General features: G+C 51.9%; 1 protein-coding gene across 6 annotated transcripts in view; it reads right to left on the reverse strand.

Annotated features, from left to right (window-relative positions):
* The window catches only part of BCAR3 (BCAR3 adaptor protein, NSP family member), a 117,742-nt gene that overhangs the window by 12,942 nt on the left and 90,119 nt on the right, over positions 1-14,681 (reverse strand). For 5 of the 6 annotated variants that reach the window (XM_032652934.1, XM_032652926.1, XM_032652952.1 and 2 more), the window contains 4 exons: positions 13,795-14,237; positions 10,478-10,581; positions 8,711-9,363; positions 3,503-3,618 (listed from right to left, as the gene is read on the reverse strand). In XM_032652934.1, the coding sequence (XP_032508825.1) occupies positions 3,503-3,618; positions 8,711-9,363; positions 10,478-10,581; positions 13,795-14,237 (1,316 nt within the window). Of the gene's footprint in view, positions 1-3,502; positions 3,619-8,710; positions 9,364-10,477; positions 10,582-11,420; positions 11,601-13,794; positions 14,238-14,681 lie in introns of those variants that run through there. The other variant, XM_032652968.1, reaches the window with a different exon arrangement.

The following is a 14,681-nucleotide window of genomic DNA, read 5'->3' on the forward strand; positions in this document are numbered from 1 at the left end:
GAGGAGCTAAGAACAGAGTGTCTGTGGCTCCGGTCAAGGGGCCAGAAAGGGAATGGAGATGTGGACAAAGACTCAACAGTGGACCAGCAGGACATCCCTGTAAGGTCAGACCTAATAAAATTGAAATCTTGTATCTGCCAACAATCCTCCCTTTTCTCATCCTGAACTACACAGGTCAACCTCGCAGACCCAAAACAGGAAGCAGAATGGTCTTTTGTCTACAGACAATGGGACCAATATGAATGGGGTCGCAGAGAGGTCTCCTTCCTGGTGGCAGCAGCACAGCCTGTAAACCTGCCTCTCCTTCCTCCTGTGGACCAGGAGTTCCTGCCTTGGGCCAGAGTAGCCTCAGGTAAATTTCTCCAGGCGCTGGTACAGTGCTGGAGGTGAAGCCCTGATTCAAAGCGATAGTCAAAACAATAAGACTTTGCCTTTGAAACTGGGCCACCTTGTCCTGAAAGTTCACAGCTAAGGATGTTACTCCAAGACCATGCTTCTCTCTGTGCCCACGTGTGCTGGTGTCTCTCTCACTCTTCTAGAGCAAAGAGAGGTGTGATTCATCTAGTGCTTAGCATTACTAGCTTCTCTAATGATTGTTAAATCAGTAACGGGCTCTGCTGTCTGTGAGTGTTTGCACATGTGGGTATGCAGTGTGCTTGCTGAGTGTGACCTTAGGCTGTTACCTGACTGCTCTACTCCCCCATTTCCTCATCTCTAAAATGGGAACAAGGGCTGTTGGGAGAAAGACTGTGTGTGTGTGTAAAGATAATTAAAGCGCCTGGCACCACAGCACCCAGCAAATAGTAGTTACTAAAATTGTATCTATATGTGCATCTCTCCCTCTGTATCTTGGTCCCTTTTGCCTGTTGGCCTCTCTTTCCTTTTTCTTATCTTTTTTGCTGATTTCCTATCTTTCCTAATTAATGGATCCTAAAATAGGCTTAAAGTATATTTTTATCATCTGTTGTACTTATTGAAGAGTTTTGTTACCCATTTGCAAACTGTTAAGGTTGAACCAGACATTTTAGATGTTTAGTAGTAAACTAACTTCCCATGTTGCCTTCAACTGATTCTTTAATTCAGGGTTTTTTCCTATGTTTTAATGGCCCTTAATAAAAGACAGGCTCTCTACTTCTTTAAGACGTGGCATTATATCAACAGCTATTTGCGTAATTATATCCATTCGTTTAACCAACATTTGCCTCAAGCCTCTTGCATACACCACCACGAGGAAACCAGCTCAGCAAGGCGGCCCTACAGCAGAAGCTCCCGGGGTTGGCAGGGGGAGGCACTAAACGTTATACGAAGGATATCTCTGCTTGCTAGGCTTGGAATGGGTGAAGTGGTAAGTTTAAAACGAAGGGTAGTTTGTATTCAATTCTCAAACACAATAATGTCATTTGATCCTGCAGGACTGCTACAACCTTGGCCTTTATTTAGTAAACACACTGTAATGGAGAAAACAGCTCTCCAAGCCCTAGCAGGTAGATCCCACAGGTCAGCCCTGAACAGGAAACAAGCCAAGGAGCCAGACCCCAGGCAGGCGGCAATCAGGAGAAAGAGGAAACGGATGTAGACAAGAGTGGAAGTCAGAAAATAGCCCAGAGAGAAGCCTCAAGCCTGCTGACCTCAGCCTGGGCCTAGAATCCATGCCCAACACACCTAATGACACTGATAAAATAAGGCCTGCAACCGGAGAGTTTTCAGGCTGAAATGTATCACATGAGAAACTGGGACGCATGGCAGCACAGCTGTCTCTGTGGAAATGATGACCACCGGACCCAGACCAGGAAGGAGGGAAAGTTAGTGGAAATGAGAAGCCAGGCCCCTGCGGCATGGGGAGGGAGGAGGACGCCTGGAGAGCGGAGCTAGCATCTAGAACAGCTGAGCAGGGAAAGTAGGGAAATTCGGAAGTCGGACCTACAATTGCCCAAAGACACTGAACAACAGGCCAACAAGCACCCACCCTGGCCTCTGATCAAAGGCATCAGGGGCCATTTCCTGTCCTCCTGCCTCCCAGAAGTCTTCCATTTGGTACTCTCGATGTTTCCTACGGGATGCATCTGTGGCTGTGAAGCCAAGGCAATAGGAGTATTGGAGCCATTTTATCTGCTTCATAGTCAGGTAACCTTGAAAGCAGCTGTTATCGACCCTCCCAGGCTATTTAAAATACAATGTTCACTTTCTAGGGGCTGACAGCCTAGGACTGCACTGTCCACTAGCCACATGTGGCTACTGACACTTAAAATAGTACACAGTCGGGCTTCCCTGGTGGCGCAGTGGTTGAGAGTCCGCCTGCCGATGCAGGGGACACGGGTTCGTGCCCCGGTCCGGGAAGATCCCACATGCCGCGGAGCGGCTGGGCCCGTGAGCCATGGCCGCTGAGCCTGCGCGTCCAGAGCCTGTGCTCTGCAACGGGAGAGGCCACAACAGTGAGAGGCCCGCGTAAAGAAAAAAAAAAAAAATAGTACACAGTAAAATAAAACACTGCATCCTTCAGTTGCCACATTTCAGGTGCCCGGTAGCAACATGTGGCTAGTGGCTGCTGTAATGAGATTTCTGCCATCACAGAGAGCTGCTGTACTGGACAGCGCCGTGACCCAGAACATCACGGAAAGCCATGGGCAGGGGATGACGGCACTCGGGCCCCCGGCCCCTGAATCACCCCTGCCCTCTTCTCACAAAAAGCCAGGGCCCTGGCTGTCCATTAAAGACCACATGTGTGTTGTGGCAATTGGGAACCTGGTTGGAGAAACAACCAGGTTGTTTGATAACAAGATAGTCTCACACACAAAAAACTATCTTTTCTTTTGTGTCGAAAAGGCCAACTTCTATGGTAATATGAGAATCTAGTCTAGTGCTTCTTTTCTTAAAAACGTGCCTCACTACTTCTATCTTTCTAATTTCTCAATATCCGATGTTCAAGTGAGTGGGTTTTAATGGACAGCCAGGGCCCTGGCTTTTTGTGAGAAGAGGGCAGTGATGCTTCAGAGGCTGGGGGCCCGAGTTCCGTCATCCCCTGACCTCTGATCCCCCATCTGCCCTCCCTTCAGAGAAAACATTGTTCAGGCTCTGTTCTTCCCAACTTCCCCACAAACTCCCACTTAATTCCTAAAGCAGTCTTGAACTCTGGAGACAAGGGGGCCGCAGCTCAGTGGGCCAGGCTGGAGGTGGTATGGCGTCCGTGCTCCGCCTGCCTGCAGTACTGCTCCCACCCCAGGCTGGCAGGGGCCGTGGTGAGCTGTGCTCCCAGGCGGGTCGTCTGTCCGCTCCTCCACCTGCTCCTGGAGCAGGGACGGGAACGTGCTCTCTGTTCCCTGACTTCCTCTTTGCTGTCTCTTTGAGCTTCTCCAGGAATTCTCTGGCTACGGCTTCTGGGCCACCCGCGCTCAAGCGAGGCAGAACTGGGGTGGTGGGTGCCTGGTCTCTCCCAGCTCTGAAACCTGTGGCTCTGCAGCCTGTGGAGTTGAAAGTGCCATAAATGCAGAGCAGCACCGCTCACCTTTCGATGATGTCCAGGCGCAGCTGGTGGCCATAAGGCAAGGTGATGAGCTCCAGCCCTGAGCTCATGCCCATGTTCTTCCTCATCTCTTCAGAGACTTCAAGTATCCTCGCGACCTGTCAAGAACACAGGTTGAAATGAACTGGACCAGGACGTGGGCTTGCTGCAAATACGAATTTATCACATGGAAAGAAATACACTCAACTGGAACAGTGTGGATGCACTTGACTTGTTGCATTTCTTTTTAAGCAGTGGCATCTTAGGATACAGTTTTAATATATTTGGAGGATTTTAATGCACATACTGGAATGTAAAACCTGGGAGGAAAGCACCTAGATTGGTCTGCAAACTCTGCAGATTTGGTGTTTCTGCCTGGTCAGAGAATGGTACAGTTCTTCAAGCTTTTGTCTAACACAGGCTGGATCCTGCTGTGATGTTTTGCTGCCAACAGCAGGGCTGTGGGTGCGCACAGCAAACGGATCCCCTGCAGTGGAAAAGCAGAGCTGCGTCCAAATGCTGCACTGCTGCAGGCTCTGCCGTTCCTGTTCTCACTTAACGGCAGGGCTGGCTCCTATTACCCTTAATTACACCTCTCCTGGGCTCAGGAAACACAGCGTACGTCTGGAAACCATTAGAAACGTGTATAGCGATTTGAAACCCGAGGCCTCAAACACACCCACTTCTCCCCCCCACCACCCCGAGAGGTCTTCCTTAAAGGAAATCTGGTTGGTTTGCCGCAGCCAGCTCTCCCCATCTCAATTCTAGTGTGTGATCACAGCTTATTGGAATCAGGTATTAGTTGACCACTTAGGGTTGTTACATGCTACCTCCAAATACTACAACTGAGTTAGGCCGTCTCTAAAACGGGGCTGGTGACACTCACAGAGCACTGATGGACTAACAGTGCAACTAGCAGATACAGTGGGTCAAACCAACCCTGGACACGCGGCAGGCGCGGGACAATCCCTCTCCTTGAGCCGGTGTTGTCCTCAACTATAATTATCCCAGGTATGTGAACAGTCCACGTGTCTTCATAACAGGCCATGAAAAACATCTGGAAGTTCAGCTGATATTATTGACTCTGACCCTTAACTTCTGTGGCTGAGCAGAGGCACCACTGTCAGCCCCGGGGATGAACTGTCCAGCACAGACTCCAGAATAGGGTGCAGGATTCATACTCTGCTCTCTGGGCCTCAGTTTCCCCTTCTCTAACACAACGGCTAAGTTCACCTTTCTCAAAGACTTTGCCAAGGATCACATGGCCCTAAAACCCCAGCTATTTAAAAAAGTCAAGTTGTGAATCGTTGGCCACGTCGAAGGGGGAAGAATTCTGGCCAGATCTCCTGAAAGAGATTTACACCTTGACCATGACAAGACAGCCCTGATGCACACCCCGGCCACCTGCAATCACATACATTTTGCTTGCTTGTTTAGACACCTGTCCTGTCAGAGGCTCCAAACCCAACACATCCAATTCACGCACACTCTGTGTAACAAGAGTCAAAGGCTTGTCATTGACTCAGTTTTATTCTGGAAGCTGTTTTCCTTTCCAGTCTGTTTTCCTTCAGTGTAAACGTGCAATCCCCTGGTCACTTTCCTGACGTATTACCAGGAAATGCTGACACCTGCTTGCCCCAAGGCTGAGCTATGGAACAAGGGTGTCGTGAGGTCACAGTGCAGAACCTGGATTAGGTCTCCTGGAAAAGCCTGGGGCCGTGCAGCTCAGAGATGCAGAGGAGGGATGAACACTTGTAGCGGATTTACTATGAGCTGGACCCGGCAGTGCAGGGTGACATCAATGCCCCACAATGAGTTATTCTAGCCACCCTCTGCTCTTCTGATCTCAGCCATCCTAGCTTTGCAGGATCTCAGAACTCTGCTGGATCCTTATCCCGTTGCCTCGGGAGTTGCTGCAGTGACCCAGGGGAGCCCTGAGAGGGGCCTGGCCCTGCTCTCCTCCCAGCTGCCAGGGACCTTCTCCATAGAAATGAGATTGCCTGGCTCCACTATCCGTGTCTGTTGTCCTCTGCAGAGGACTCTGATTTGCACTGTGCTCTTACGGGCCTGTCTCCCTCACTGAACTGCAAAGTTCTTTGAAGGCAGCAACCTGACACGAGCCCAAAAGTAGACTTAAAAACAAGAAGGAAAGACCCCAGGCCCTCCCCCAGCTGACCCCATGTGCCCTTCACCACCCACACAGGGTGAATCCTCCATAAACCAACCCCTCCCCCCACGGCTTTTGACCTCTGAGTCTCCGCACGTGTGTGTTGCCTGCCACCTGGAAGATGCCTTTTGTGTTCTTCATCAGGCCAACTCCTATTCAGCCTTCAAAACTCATCTCAGACATCTCCACCCTGATTCCCTCCCTCCCCTATGTTTAAGACCCTACCTCAGAGGCCCTGCAGGTCCTGTGCTTTTCCCTGCAGAGCACTTCCCACCTGGGCTGTGGTCTGGATTTCTGTGTCACTGTCGCTCCTGCCTCTCCCACCATGACCTGGCCTGGCTTGGCCCACGGTTGGGGCTCAACCAAGGCTCAGTACAGAACACTAGTGAACACTAACTTAGCTTCACTCTGGGGCAGGCATGGTATGGCTGCAGGCAGGCTTTGGTATTCACAACCACCTGGGCTATGGCATTGTTCTCCTTTTAGAGACACCGAGAGGCAGGGGGAGGTGGCATTAGACTCAGGCAGTTCATCCCCAGAGGCCAGGCCCTTGGCCGCTGGGCCTCCCTTCTAGCTTCTACAGAGCCCAGCAGGTGAGTGAGGCCAAGGCGGCGCCCCTTTGCAGGGTGGGAGGGGCTCAGCCCCGGGGAGGGGCTCACACTGCTGGGCAGGCAGCCTCCAGGCGCTCAGGGCCATCCACCTGTCCTGACACCCCAGGCTCTGTGCACAGGTGGGAACCAGCACTTGGGCCCCAGATGCTGCCCAGCGCCTGCTCTCGGCTTCTGGTGGCCCCATCTGGTTGCATTTAGAGTCAGTAACAACAGCCTTTGTTTTGTTTCCCTCTTACAGACACTAGTTGTGCGTGATTTGTTGGCAAAGCCCTGAAGTCAGTGGTTCAGGAAGAGAATAAGGAAATGGCAGGGTACTCTGGAGGGAGGAAGGAGGACTTAACAGCCTGCCCTTGGGGGCTGGGAACAGGGGTCAGTCAGGGGGCTCCTGCTCAGGTCTCTGCCTCGCTGCTTGGGGGATCTGTCCAGCCCCTCTTCCAGCGGTGCCTGAAGGCAGACAGGGGAGTGGGACCCTCACCAGGAGGACAAAATGCAAACAGAACAAGAAGGAGGGGAGGCTGCACATCCCTTCAGTTGAGAACAGACTTCCAAGGCAGTGGGAAGGTTCCAGACTCTCCTGCAAAGGGTGGTCAGGCATCTCACCTCCTCCTAGACTACCACCAACCCCCACCTGAGGCCACAACAGGGAAGGATTCATTTCCTCCTGGAAATTAGGCTGTTCTGTAAACCTGGACCCATGGTCCCAACAAGGAGCTTCCTCCATGGAGAACCCAGACAGGTTCACACCAGGCTCCTGGGCTATTGGTGTGGTTCTGCTCTCAGATCCAGGGCCCAGGATGAGAGCTACTTACTGGAACAGGAGACCTAAATCCTCTTCCTGCCCAAACAGGTTTAGCTCACATTAAAGTGAGGTAAGGTCTTAACAAGGCAAATTATCTGACCGCTTGGGGCACTGCCCAAGGACACCCAGCCAACCACGGGAACAGCCCTTGTTCTTCCAACACAGCCCCTTTCCTGGCAGCCCCCCAGACTGTTCACCCCAGAGCAGCCAGCACCTGCTTAACGTTCCTCATTAAGGAACATTGGGAGGCCCTCTGCGCCCCCGTGAGCTTCAATCAACTGAGGAACTCACTGGGGGAGTACTCGGAGATTAGATTTCCTGCCACGATTCATGACCCAGGAAATTTATTTAGGAAAACCCAATTCCTCAATAAGCCCTGATCTTTGAAGCTAATTGACTCCACTGAGCTACAAATGAAAAAGGACTTTAAATCTAAGTCCTTATCTGTTGCTCAAATGAAGGGATCTGTCTCCTTATACTGAGGCATGGGCTAAGCACACCCCAGCCTTAAACACCTACTTTCTAGAAATTTCTCTCTGAAGGATGAGGTTGTCTTGGGGCCAGCTATGAACAAAAGCCACCCATATCTAAAAGAAGTGCTTCCTATCAAAAATGATGACGGTGTAAACACAGATTTATGTAGTCACATGGAAACATAGTCATGGCATGTTGTTCGATGGAAGACAAAAAGGGTTTGGAATGGTATATATAGACCTGTGCCATTTCTGTGGTAAACAAATAGATATGCATGCAATTATTATTTACATGTACCTATTTGCAGAATAAATGTTAACAATAGTGATCACCAAGAAGCTGGATTTTGTGTGACTTTTATCTTTTCTTTTCTCTTAATCTGTATTGTATAATTTTTCTAAAATTGTATCTTATAATTGTATTTTATAATTTTTCTAAATTGAGCAAGTAACTTTAAAAATGTTTATCCTGGGGCTTCCCTGGTGGTGCAGTGGTTGAGAGTCCGCCTGCCGATGCAGGCGACACGGGTTCGTGCCCCGGTCCGGGAAGATCCCACATGCCGCGGAGCGGCTGGGCCCGTGAGCCATGGCCACTGAGCCTGCGCGTCCGGAGCCTGTGCTCTGCAACGGGAGAGGCCACAACAGTGGGAGGCCCGTGTACCGCAAAAAAAAAAAAAAAAAAAAAAAGTTTATCCTAAAGACCATTTTTGTAACAATAAAACAAATATATAATGTACATATGTAGCATGTACAATGAAAATAAAAACAGCCAAGGCTCTGCTACTCCAGAAACTACATTTTCATCTACAATCTACTCTTCTTTGGACTTGACTTCACCAGTTCTGATGGAGTTGAGGCTGTGGGAGAACTTGAAAATCTACGCCAGCTGGGAGAAGGACATAGCAGGGGTGGGAGAGGGAAGGCACGGCCCTGGGTAGCAGCCTGTGTCCCTCTGTCTCAGGTGAATTGTACAAGCTTCCTGCCTGGGCAAGGGTTGTCCCGGCCTGTAGTCCCCACCCCTTAAATAAATCCCCACACCCAGGTTATCATCTGAGTTTTCCTGTGAGCAAAGCAGTCACAAGGTAAGGCAAAATGAGGCCCAGATAGATCCTCCTTCCAAACATTCGGAAGTCCGACCAAACCCACCCGCCAGGCACCTACCTTGCAGTCCATGCTCAGCATGTGCTGGGCGATGACCTTGGGGTCGTTGTTGGTGAACAGTTCTTTCGCACGCTTCAGCATCGCGGTTTCCAGGGGCTTGTTCTCAGGAGGAAGGAGCTTCGACTCAAGGTCGTTGGGCTTGAAGGAGGAGGCAGTCTCCAGGAGGGGTGTCACGAATGTACCCTCGTCCTCCTGCCCCTTGTCCCTCTGAGTCGGCAGCGGCTCCCAAGGCTTTGCCCCGTCATCGTCATCAAGGATCAAGTAGCTGGTGTCAGAGTTCCGGGCAGCCGGCCCGCCGTTCTGCTTGGCGGTCAGCAGGTCCACGTAGCTGTCCTGGGCACAGAAGGGCGGCCGTGCTGCCCCATCGCAGCCTGCGGCCAAGGCTGGGTTCAGTTCGCAGTAGTTGGCCTCTGAGTTGAGCCAGGTGGACGGAGACCGGGGAGCCTTGAGCATGGGCGCTTTGCAGGGCTTGGGGGGCGGTTTGGGGCATAGCTGGCTGTCTGAGCCCCTCAGCGCCCCCCCTGCCCTAGCGTCCGAGGAGACCCTCCGAACCACTGCTGGGCTCAGGGTGGGCTCACTGCCTGTCCTAAAAACCGGTGAGTTTGGGCAGGGTCTTGTGCCCACACCTGGGGACTGAGGGGGCAGCTTACCACCTGTGGAGGATAAGAGAGGGTCAGAAAAAGCTCAGCTGTGCGAAGAACATGAAACGGACAAAACTAGAGTGACAGCTCCTGGCCCTCAATTCAGGCCCTAGGATTTTGATTTTCACCCACAAAAGATAAGTCAGTATGGACCACCACAGGCCCGATCTAGAGCAGTCTAGAGCAGTCTAGAGCATGTCAAGGGCTAAGATGGCCCCACCCCACTTCTGGGGGAATTCTAAATCCCAGTGACCACCGACAGCTGGGCAGCAATGTCATTTTATGGTCACAGAAGGTTAGTACAGTCAGAACAGGGAACTACATTGAGCTTGGAGGGCAGTGAGTAATCTAACCTTGCCCTAAAAAACACAAGTCTTTAGCCACATAACATAAAAGGGGGCCCTGATTCACTCTCAAAGCCAGGGTGGATCCCAGCCAGCTTTAAGAAAGAGACAGAGACACACGGGGAAGGGAGAAAAAGACACTGAGATAACCCACATCCAAGCGGTTTACAAAGGGGCAGCAGGAAAATCAACTTGTGGTTCCCCAAGGAAGGTCAGTTACAAAAATAATGAAAAACAATCCCGTCACCTATTAAGATAATTGCTTACTTGATTTCCCCACATTCCATACCATCTCACTCTTCTGGTTGTGGCAGGAGAATGGAGAGGAAGAGGGGTCTCTACCAGGAGCCCCAGGACTGACCCACTCACCATCTGCCCAGGGAGGAGACTAAGGGGGAGGTGCATTCGTTATGAAGACCACCAGTTAGCAACTGGACTTAGAATCAGGAAACCTGGGTTCAAATGCTGGCTTCACCACTTACTAGATAGAAGAATCTAGGCAGATCACTTAATATCTGCGCCTCAGTTTTCTCAGCCACAAAGACGATAACCATGCCCACCTTGGAGGCTTGTTATGAGGCTTAAAAGCTGGCGCCCCATAAAGCGTCCAGCTCAGTGATTTGCATCTGGATATAGTTCTACAAACCCCTCATCCTACAGCCTGCAGACAGGGAGTCTTCTGTCATTCCCAAATTAGGTGACCAGATGGGGCAGGGGAAGCAGCCTGAAGGAAGTCGGGGAAACACTATCACCCTCTCCCTCCCAATTTCCCAAAGACCTACCAATTGGCAGGTAACTTTCCGACTGGTGGGCTTTGAGGGACAAGGCTCTTCTGTCCTGCATGTGATCCAGGCAGGCTGGCTGGCTACCACTCTTCTCTCTATTTCTGAAGCAAAAGACAAGTGGGGCAGGAACATGTCATTAAATCGTAAAACCTTTAGGCAACGTCATGGAAAGTTTAAAAAAAAAAAAAAAAAAAAAGATTGCTCAGAATGAGAGTGCTCCCGCACAGCCTAAGAGTAAAGGAATGTCTGGTGGAGGGTGGAAATTACTGATGGGGGCGATTAGTACGTGACTCTGCCGTGGGCTCCGACCCTGCGTCCCAGGACCAATCCAGTTAGGTCCCAGGCTGCCTCCTCTGAGCCTTTCCATCCCGTTGAGCAGATCAGGGTAAAGGTTTCAAGAGACTCTCAGGAAAATCTGATGAACTGGAATGTGTACTTTTAACGGTGCCTGAAATTACTTACAGACCCAGAAGGAAAGACTTGTGTACCTAACATGCATTCTCCCCCAGGCCTCACAGTGCCACGGTTAGGAAGGAAGCTGTGGGGCAGTTTCCATTTCAGTGCAAATCTCAGCGTCCCCCAGATAACCTGCAGGGTTGCCCGAGGAGTCTGTCCTACGCGTCTAGGAGGATCCCACAGCCAGCCTCCTCAGGACGAGTTGGGAAAAGGGACTTGGCGGGGTCACCAAGCAGCGGCTGCGAGGCACGGAGCACAGCCGCACAGGGAAAGGTGGAACGAAACAACAAGATCAGCTAGCATTCCTCTGTCCCTTGCCAATCCAGACTGGGAATTTCTCTAATTAGCAGCAAAGAACAGAATTTCTCTTTTGCTAAGACAGAAAGCACTGCACCAGCCAAGTCGTAATGAACTTTAATCGGCCTCCCCCTCTCCAACGCCCCCGACAAGCTCATGTTACAGACATCACCAAGTTCTTTCCTACCTTTGCAAGCACCAAAGAAATAAAACAAACCACCCCAAACTTCCAGCAACAGAGAAATTCCAGCAACCCCTCAGAGATAAAGCAGGGCAGAGGGCAAATTCCAAAAGGCAGTAGCTTCAGCGAGGCGATATTTAAGCAGTGATCACCGCCAGCGGTCGGTCGGACACCAGGGCCCCATCACCGGCCCGGAATGCAACCTGGCAGAGCGCACGCCTATGCCGGCAGCGGGTAGCCAACCGGCAGGCCCGACGTCAGGGAAGGTGTGGAGCCGCTGACGCGGAGGGGCAGGGCTTCGGGGCATCTTCCGTGCTGAGCCCACGCCACCCCTACCATTAGGCGTCTCTGGGCCTGCAACCTGTGCAAATGGGTGACAAGGCTTAGGGAGCTCTGCTCTCAAAGGGCAATCCGAAGAGTGGCTCTGTTAGGTTTGTATCGTCGACTTAGTGACTTTCTCAGCCTTTCTTTTATTTCTTATCTTTAAAAAAAAAAAAAAAAAATCTGTATTTTAAATCCAGGCTGCTGAGGGCTGACCAGGCGGCCTTCCTCCCCAGCACCGTTCCTGGCAGGGGTTCTGTGGGTCATCCTGGCTCTGTTCACGACACTGACTGCCTGCTCACCAGTTCAGCAGCCAACCCCCCCGCCCACCACGAAAGAAACAGGAGAGGCCCCCTTTTAATATTTTAAGGGATCTCACTTCCGATCTTATTACCATGAAAAGGAGAATTTCTAAGTCAGCTCTTGCCTCCTTCCCTGCAACTGCCCTGAGTCCTGCATTCTACTGCTCTCCAGAAAACAATAATTACTAGGATTATGGACACTCACCTAGCACTTTCTATGGGCCAGCACTGTTCGAAGCACTTTGCAGATCTTAAACCATTTAACCCTCAAAAGCCCCACCTTTCCAAGAAACTGAGGCCCAGAGGAGGTAAGTAGCTTGTCCAGGGTTGACCAGGTCAGGGGTGGACCAGCGTTGGAGGGCAGGCGGCAGGGTCCACCGCCAGACACTGACTAACATCTACCAGAGCTTCCTAGTAGCACACAGCCGTCATTCGTATTACTCAGAGTCCTGTATTTTGCTTCTGAATTTTTGCAGTCTAGAGATTACAGTTTATGACATTTCCTCCTGGCCCAGAAAGAAAACCAGTGAGTGGAATAAAATATGTTGTGCAAGCTTGGACGCCAGGGAGCTGGAGAAGGGGAGCCGTGTAACTGAGGGGCCGGGACCCTACCATGCCTGCCTCTTGCCTGCTTTCCTGTCCTGACAGCTAGATAATAGGCACAAGGCCTCCTCTCTCCATGAGCGACAGGTCCTGTATTAACACAGGGCACACCACTCATAGTCGACAGCGGGGCGCCTCAGCGCGGCCTCCACTTCTCTGAACTCTTCTCCCCGAGATCCCCCGAGGGTCAGACTGCAGCCCCTGGGCTCTTGACGTCTCCTGTCTTAGGAATCTCGTCTGTTCCGACCTAGTCAATCACCCTCTCCCTTTGGACCAAGTCTTCATCTAAGCCTTCAGGCCTAACTCCCCTCTTGAACCCCAGAACTGTTGCTGGACACTGGCCCTCAGCAAGCCCACAGTCGCGTCTCAGATGGAACAACTGGTTTTTCCTCCGAAGTCCACGCTCTCCGGTCCCTCCCGCGGTATCTGACTTGCCCTTCTCCACCTTCCCCTCATGCAGAAGAGCCTGGGGAAGGCTGGTTCTGAGTCTCCTGACCCTCGCCCTACCCCACCCGCACAGCCTGACCCTCCGCGGCTCACTAGCTGCTATCCCTGCCCTCCCCTTCCTCACTCCTCTCGCACAGCGCTGTCCCGTCCAATTCTTAGGACATCCTGTTCCCCACATTGAGTCTCTGAGGCTCCTCCAATCCCCTAGCCTGGCATTAAGGTCTCCCCGATCGGGTGGGGGTCAGTCACCTCCCTAAACCTCCCCCTGCCAGCCCCCTGCACAGCTGCACCCTGTGTTCCAGCTCCACCAGTTTCCTCACTCCAAGCAACACTCGCCCCTTTTCTAACTCTACTCTTCTGCTCATGCTGAGCCCCCTCCCTCCCTGGGAATACCCTTCCCTTTACAGCATCTATCCACATTTTCCCTAGCCTTCAGACTAGCCGGAATCCTTACCTCCTTCGCTGGGAGGTCCCTCCCAGTCAGCCGTCCCCTTCCTCAGCAACTGCATCATTTATTTTTGGCACCAACTCAATTGGGAACTAATCACGCACTGCCTTGTGACAGTTATTCCAATGACACTTGACATTCTTCTTAACGTCGTTCATGGTTCTTCTGCTCCTGGGGGAGCACGCCTGCCTAGCTAAGCCTGGTCCCGGCCAGAGGGTCCCCCACACTCCCAACACCGACCCAGGAGGCCCTGACCCACCTGAGGAGGTTGCCCCTGGGCAAGCTCTGCTCTCGGGCCTGGGGGCTGCCCATGGTGAGGCTCAGCCTCTTGGCCACGTCTGGCCTTCCCTCGACGAGGCTGCCCTCCTGGGCCTGGCTGGGGGAGGTGCTGTACTGCTCCTCCAGGCACCGCAGGGGCACCCTCCTGTTGATGGGCTGGAAGATGATGGCTCCGCTCTGCTGGGAGATGGGCCGCCGGTTGCCCACATAGCAGCGCACCAGGCCGGGGATGGAGTCGAAGCTCTCCATCTCAAACTGGTACTGCACTCGGCTGTAGGCCTCACTGAGCCGCAGGACCGTCCGGCGGATCTTGAAGTGCTGAGGGAGGTTCTTCCACTGGCAGGTCAGGACAAAGTTCCCGGGGCTGGACAGAGAATCACGAACCAGGAAGTCACCGTCTCGCTGCACGAGGTTTTCTGACACCTTTGGGACAAAACAGTGCGTGAGGAGTAGGCAAGGCAAGCTTAGCTGCGCTGCTCCCCACTTCTTTGGGCCAACAGAGGACAATGCTATTATGTCTCTTCTTCCTCAGTCGGCTCTTTGTCAAATGCCAAATTCTTAGAAGACCCACTAATTCATTTAAGAGCTATTTGCTGATCACCTACTATGTGCCAAGTACTACTGTAGGCACTGCTTTTACAGCAGTGAATGAAGCCGACGAGAGTCCCCGCTGCCTCAGAGCTTCTGTTTTTAGTGGACAGCTTCTATTTTAGTGAGGACAAACAAGCAACAGGTACGGTATGTCAGATGTTGTAAAGTTAAGGAAGAAGTAAATCAGGATGGGGGCTGTCCTCTTAAATACTGTGGTTAGGAGGGTATCACGAGAAGATGATATTTATGCAGACCTGAAGGATATGAAGTGATGGA

The sequence above is a fragment of the Phocoena sinus genome, chromosome 1, assembly GCF_008692025.1.
Source record: "Phocoena sinus isolate mPhoSin1 chromosome 1, mPhoSin1.pri, whole genome shotgun sequence".
NCBI lineage: Eukaryota > Metazoa > Chordata > Mammalia > Artiodactyla > Phocoenidae > Phocoena > Phocoena sinus.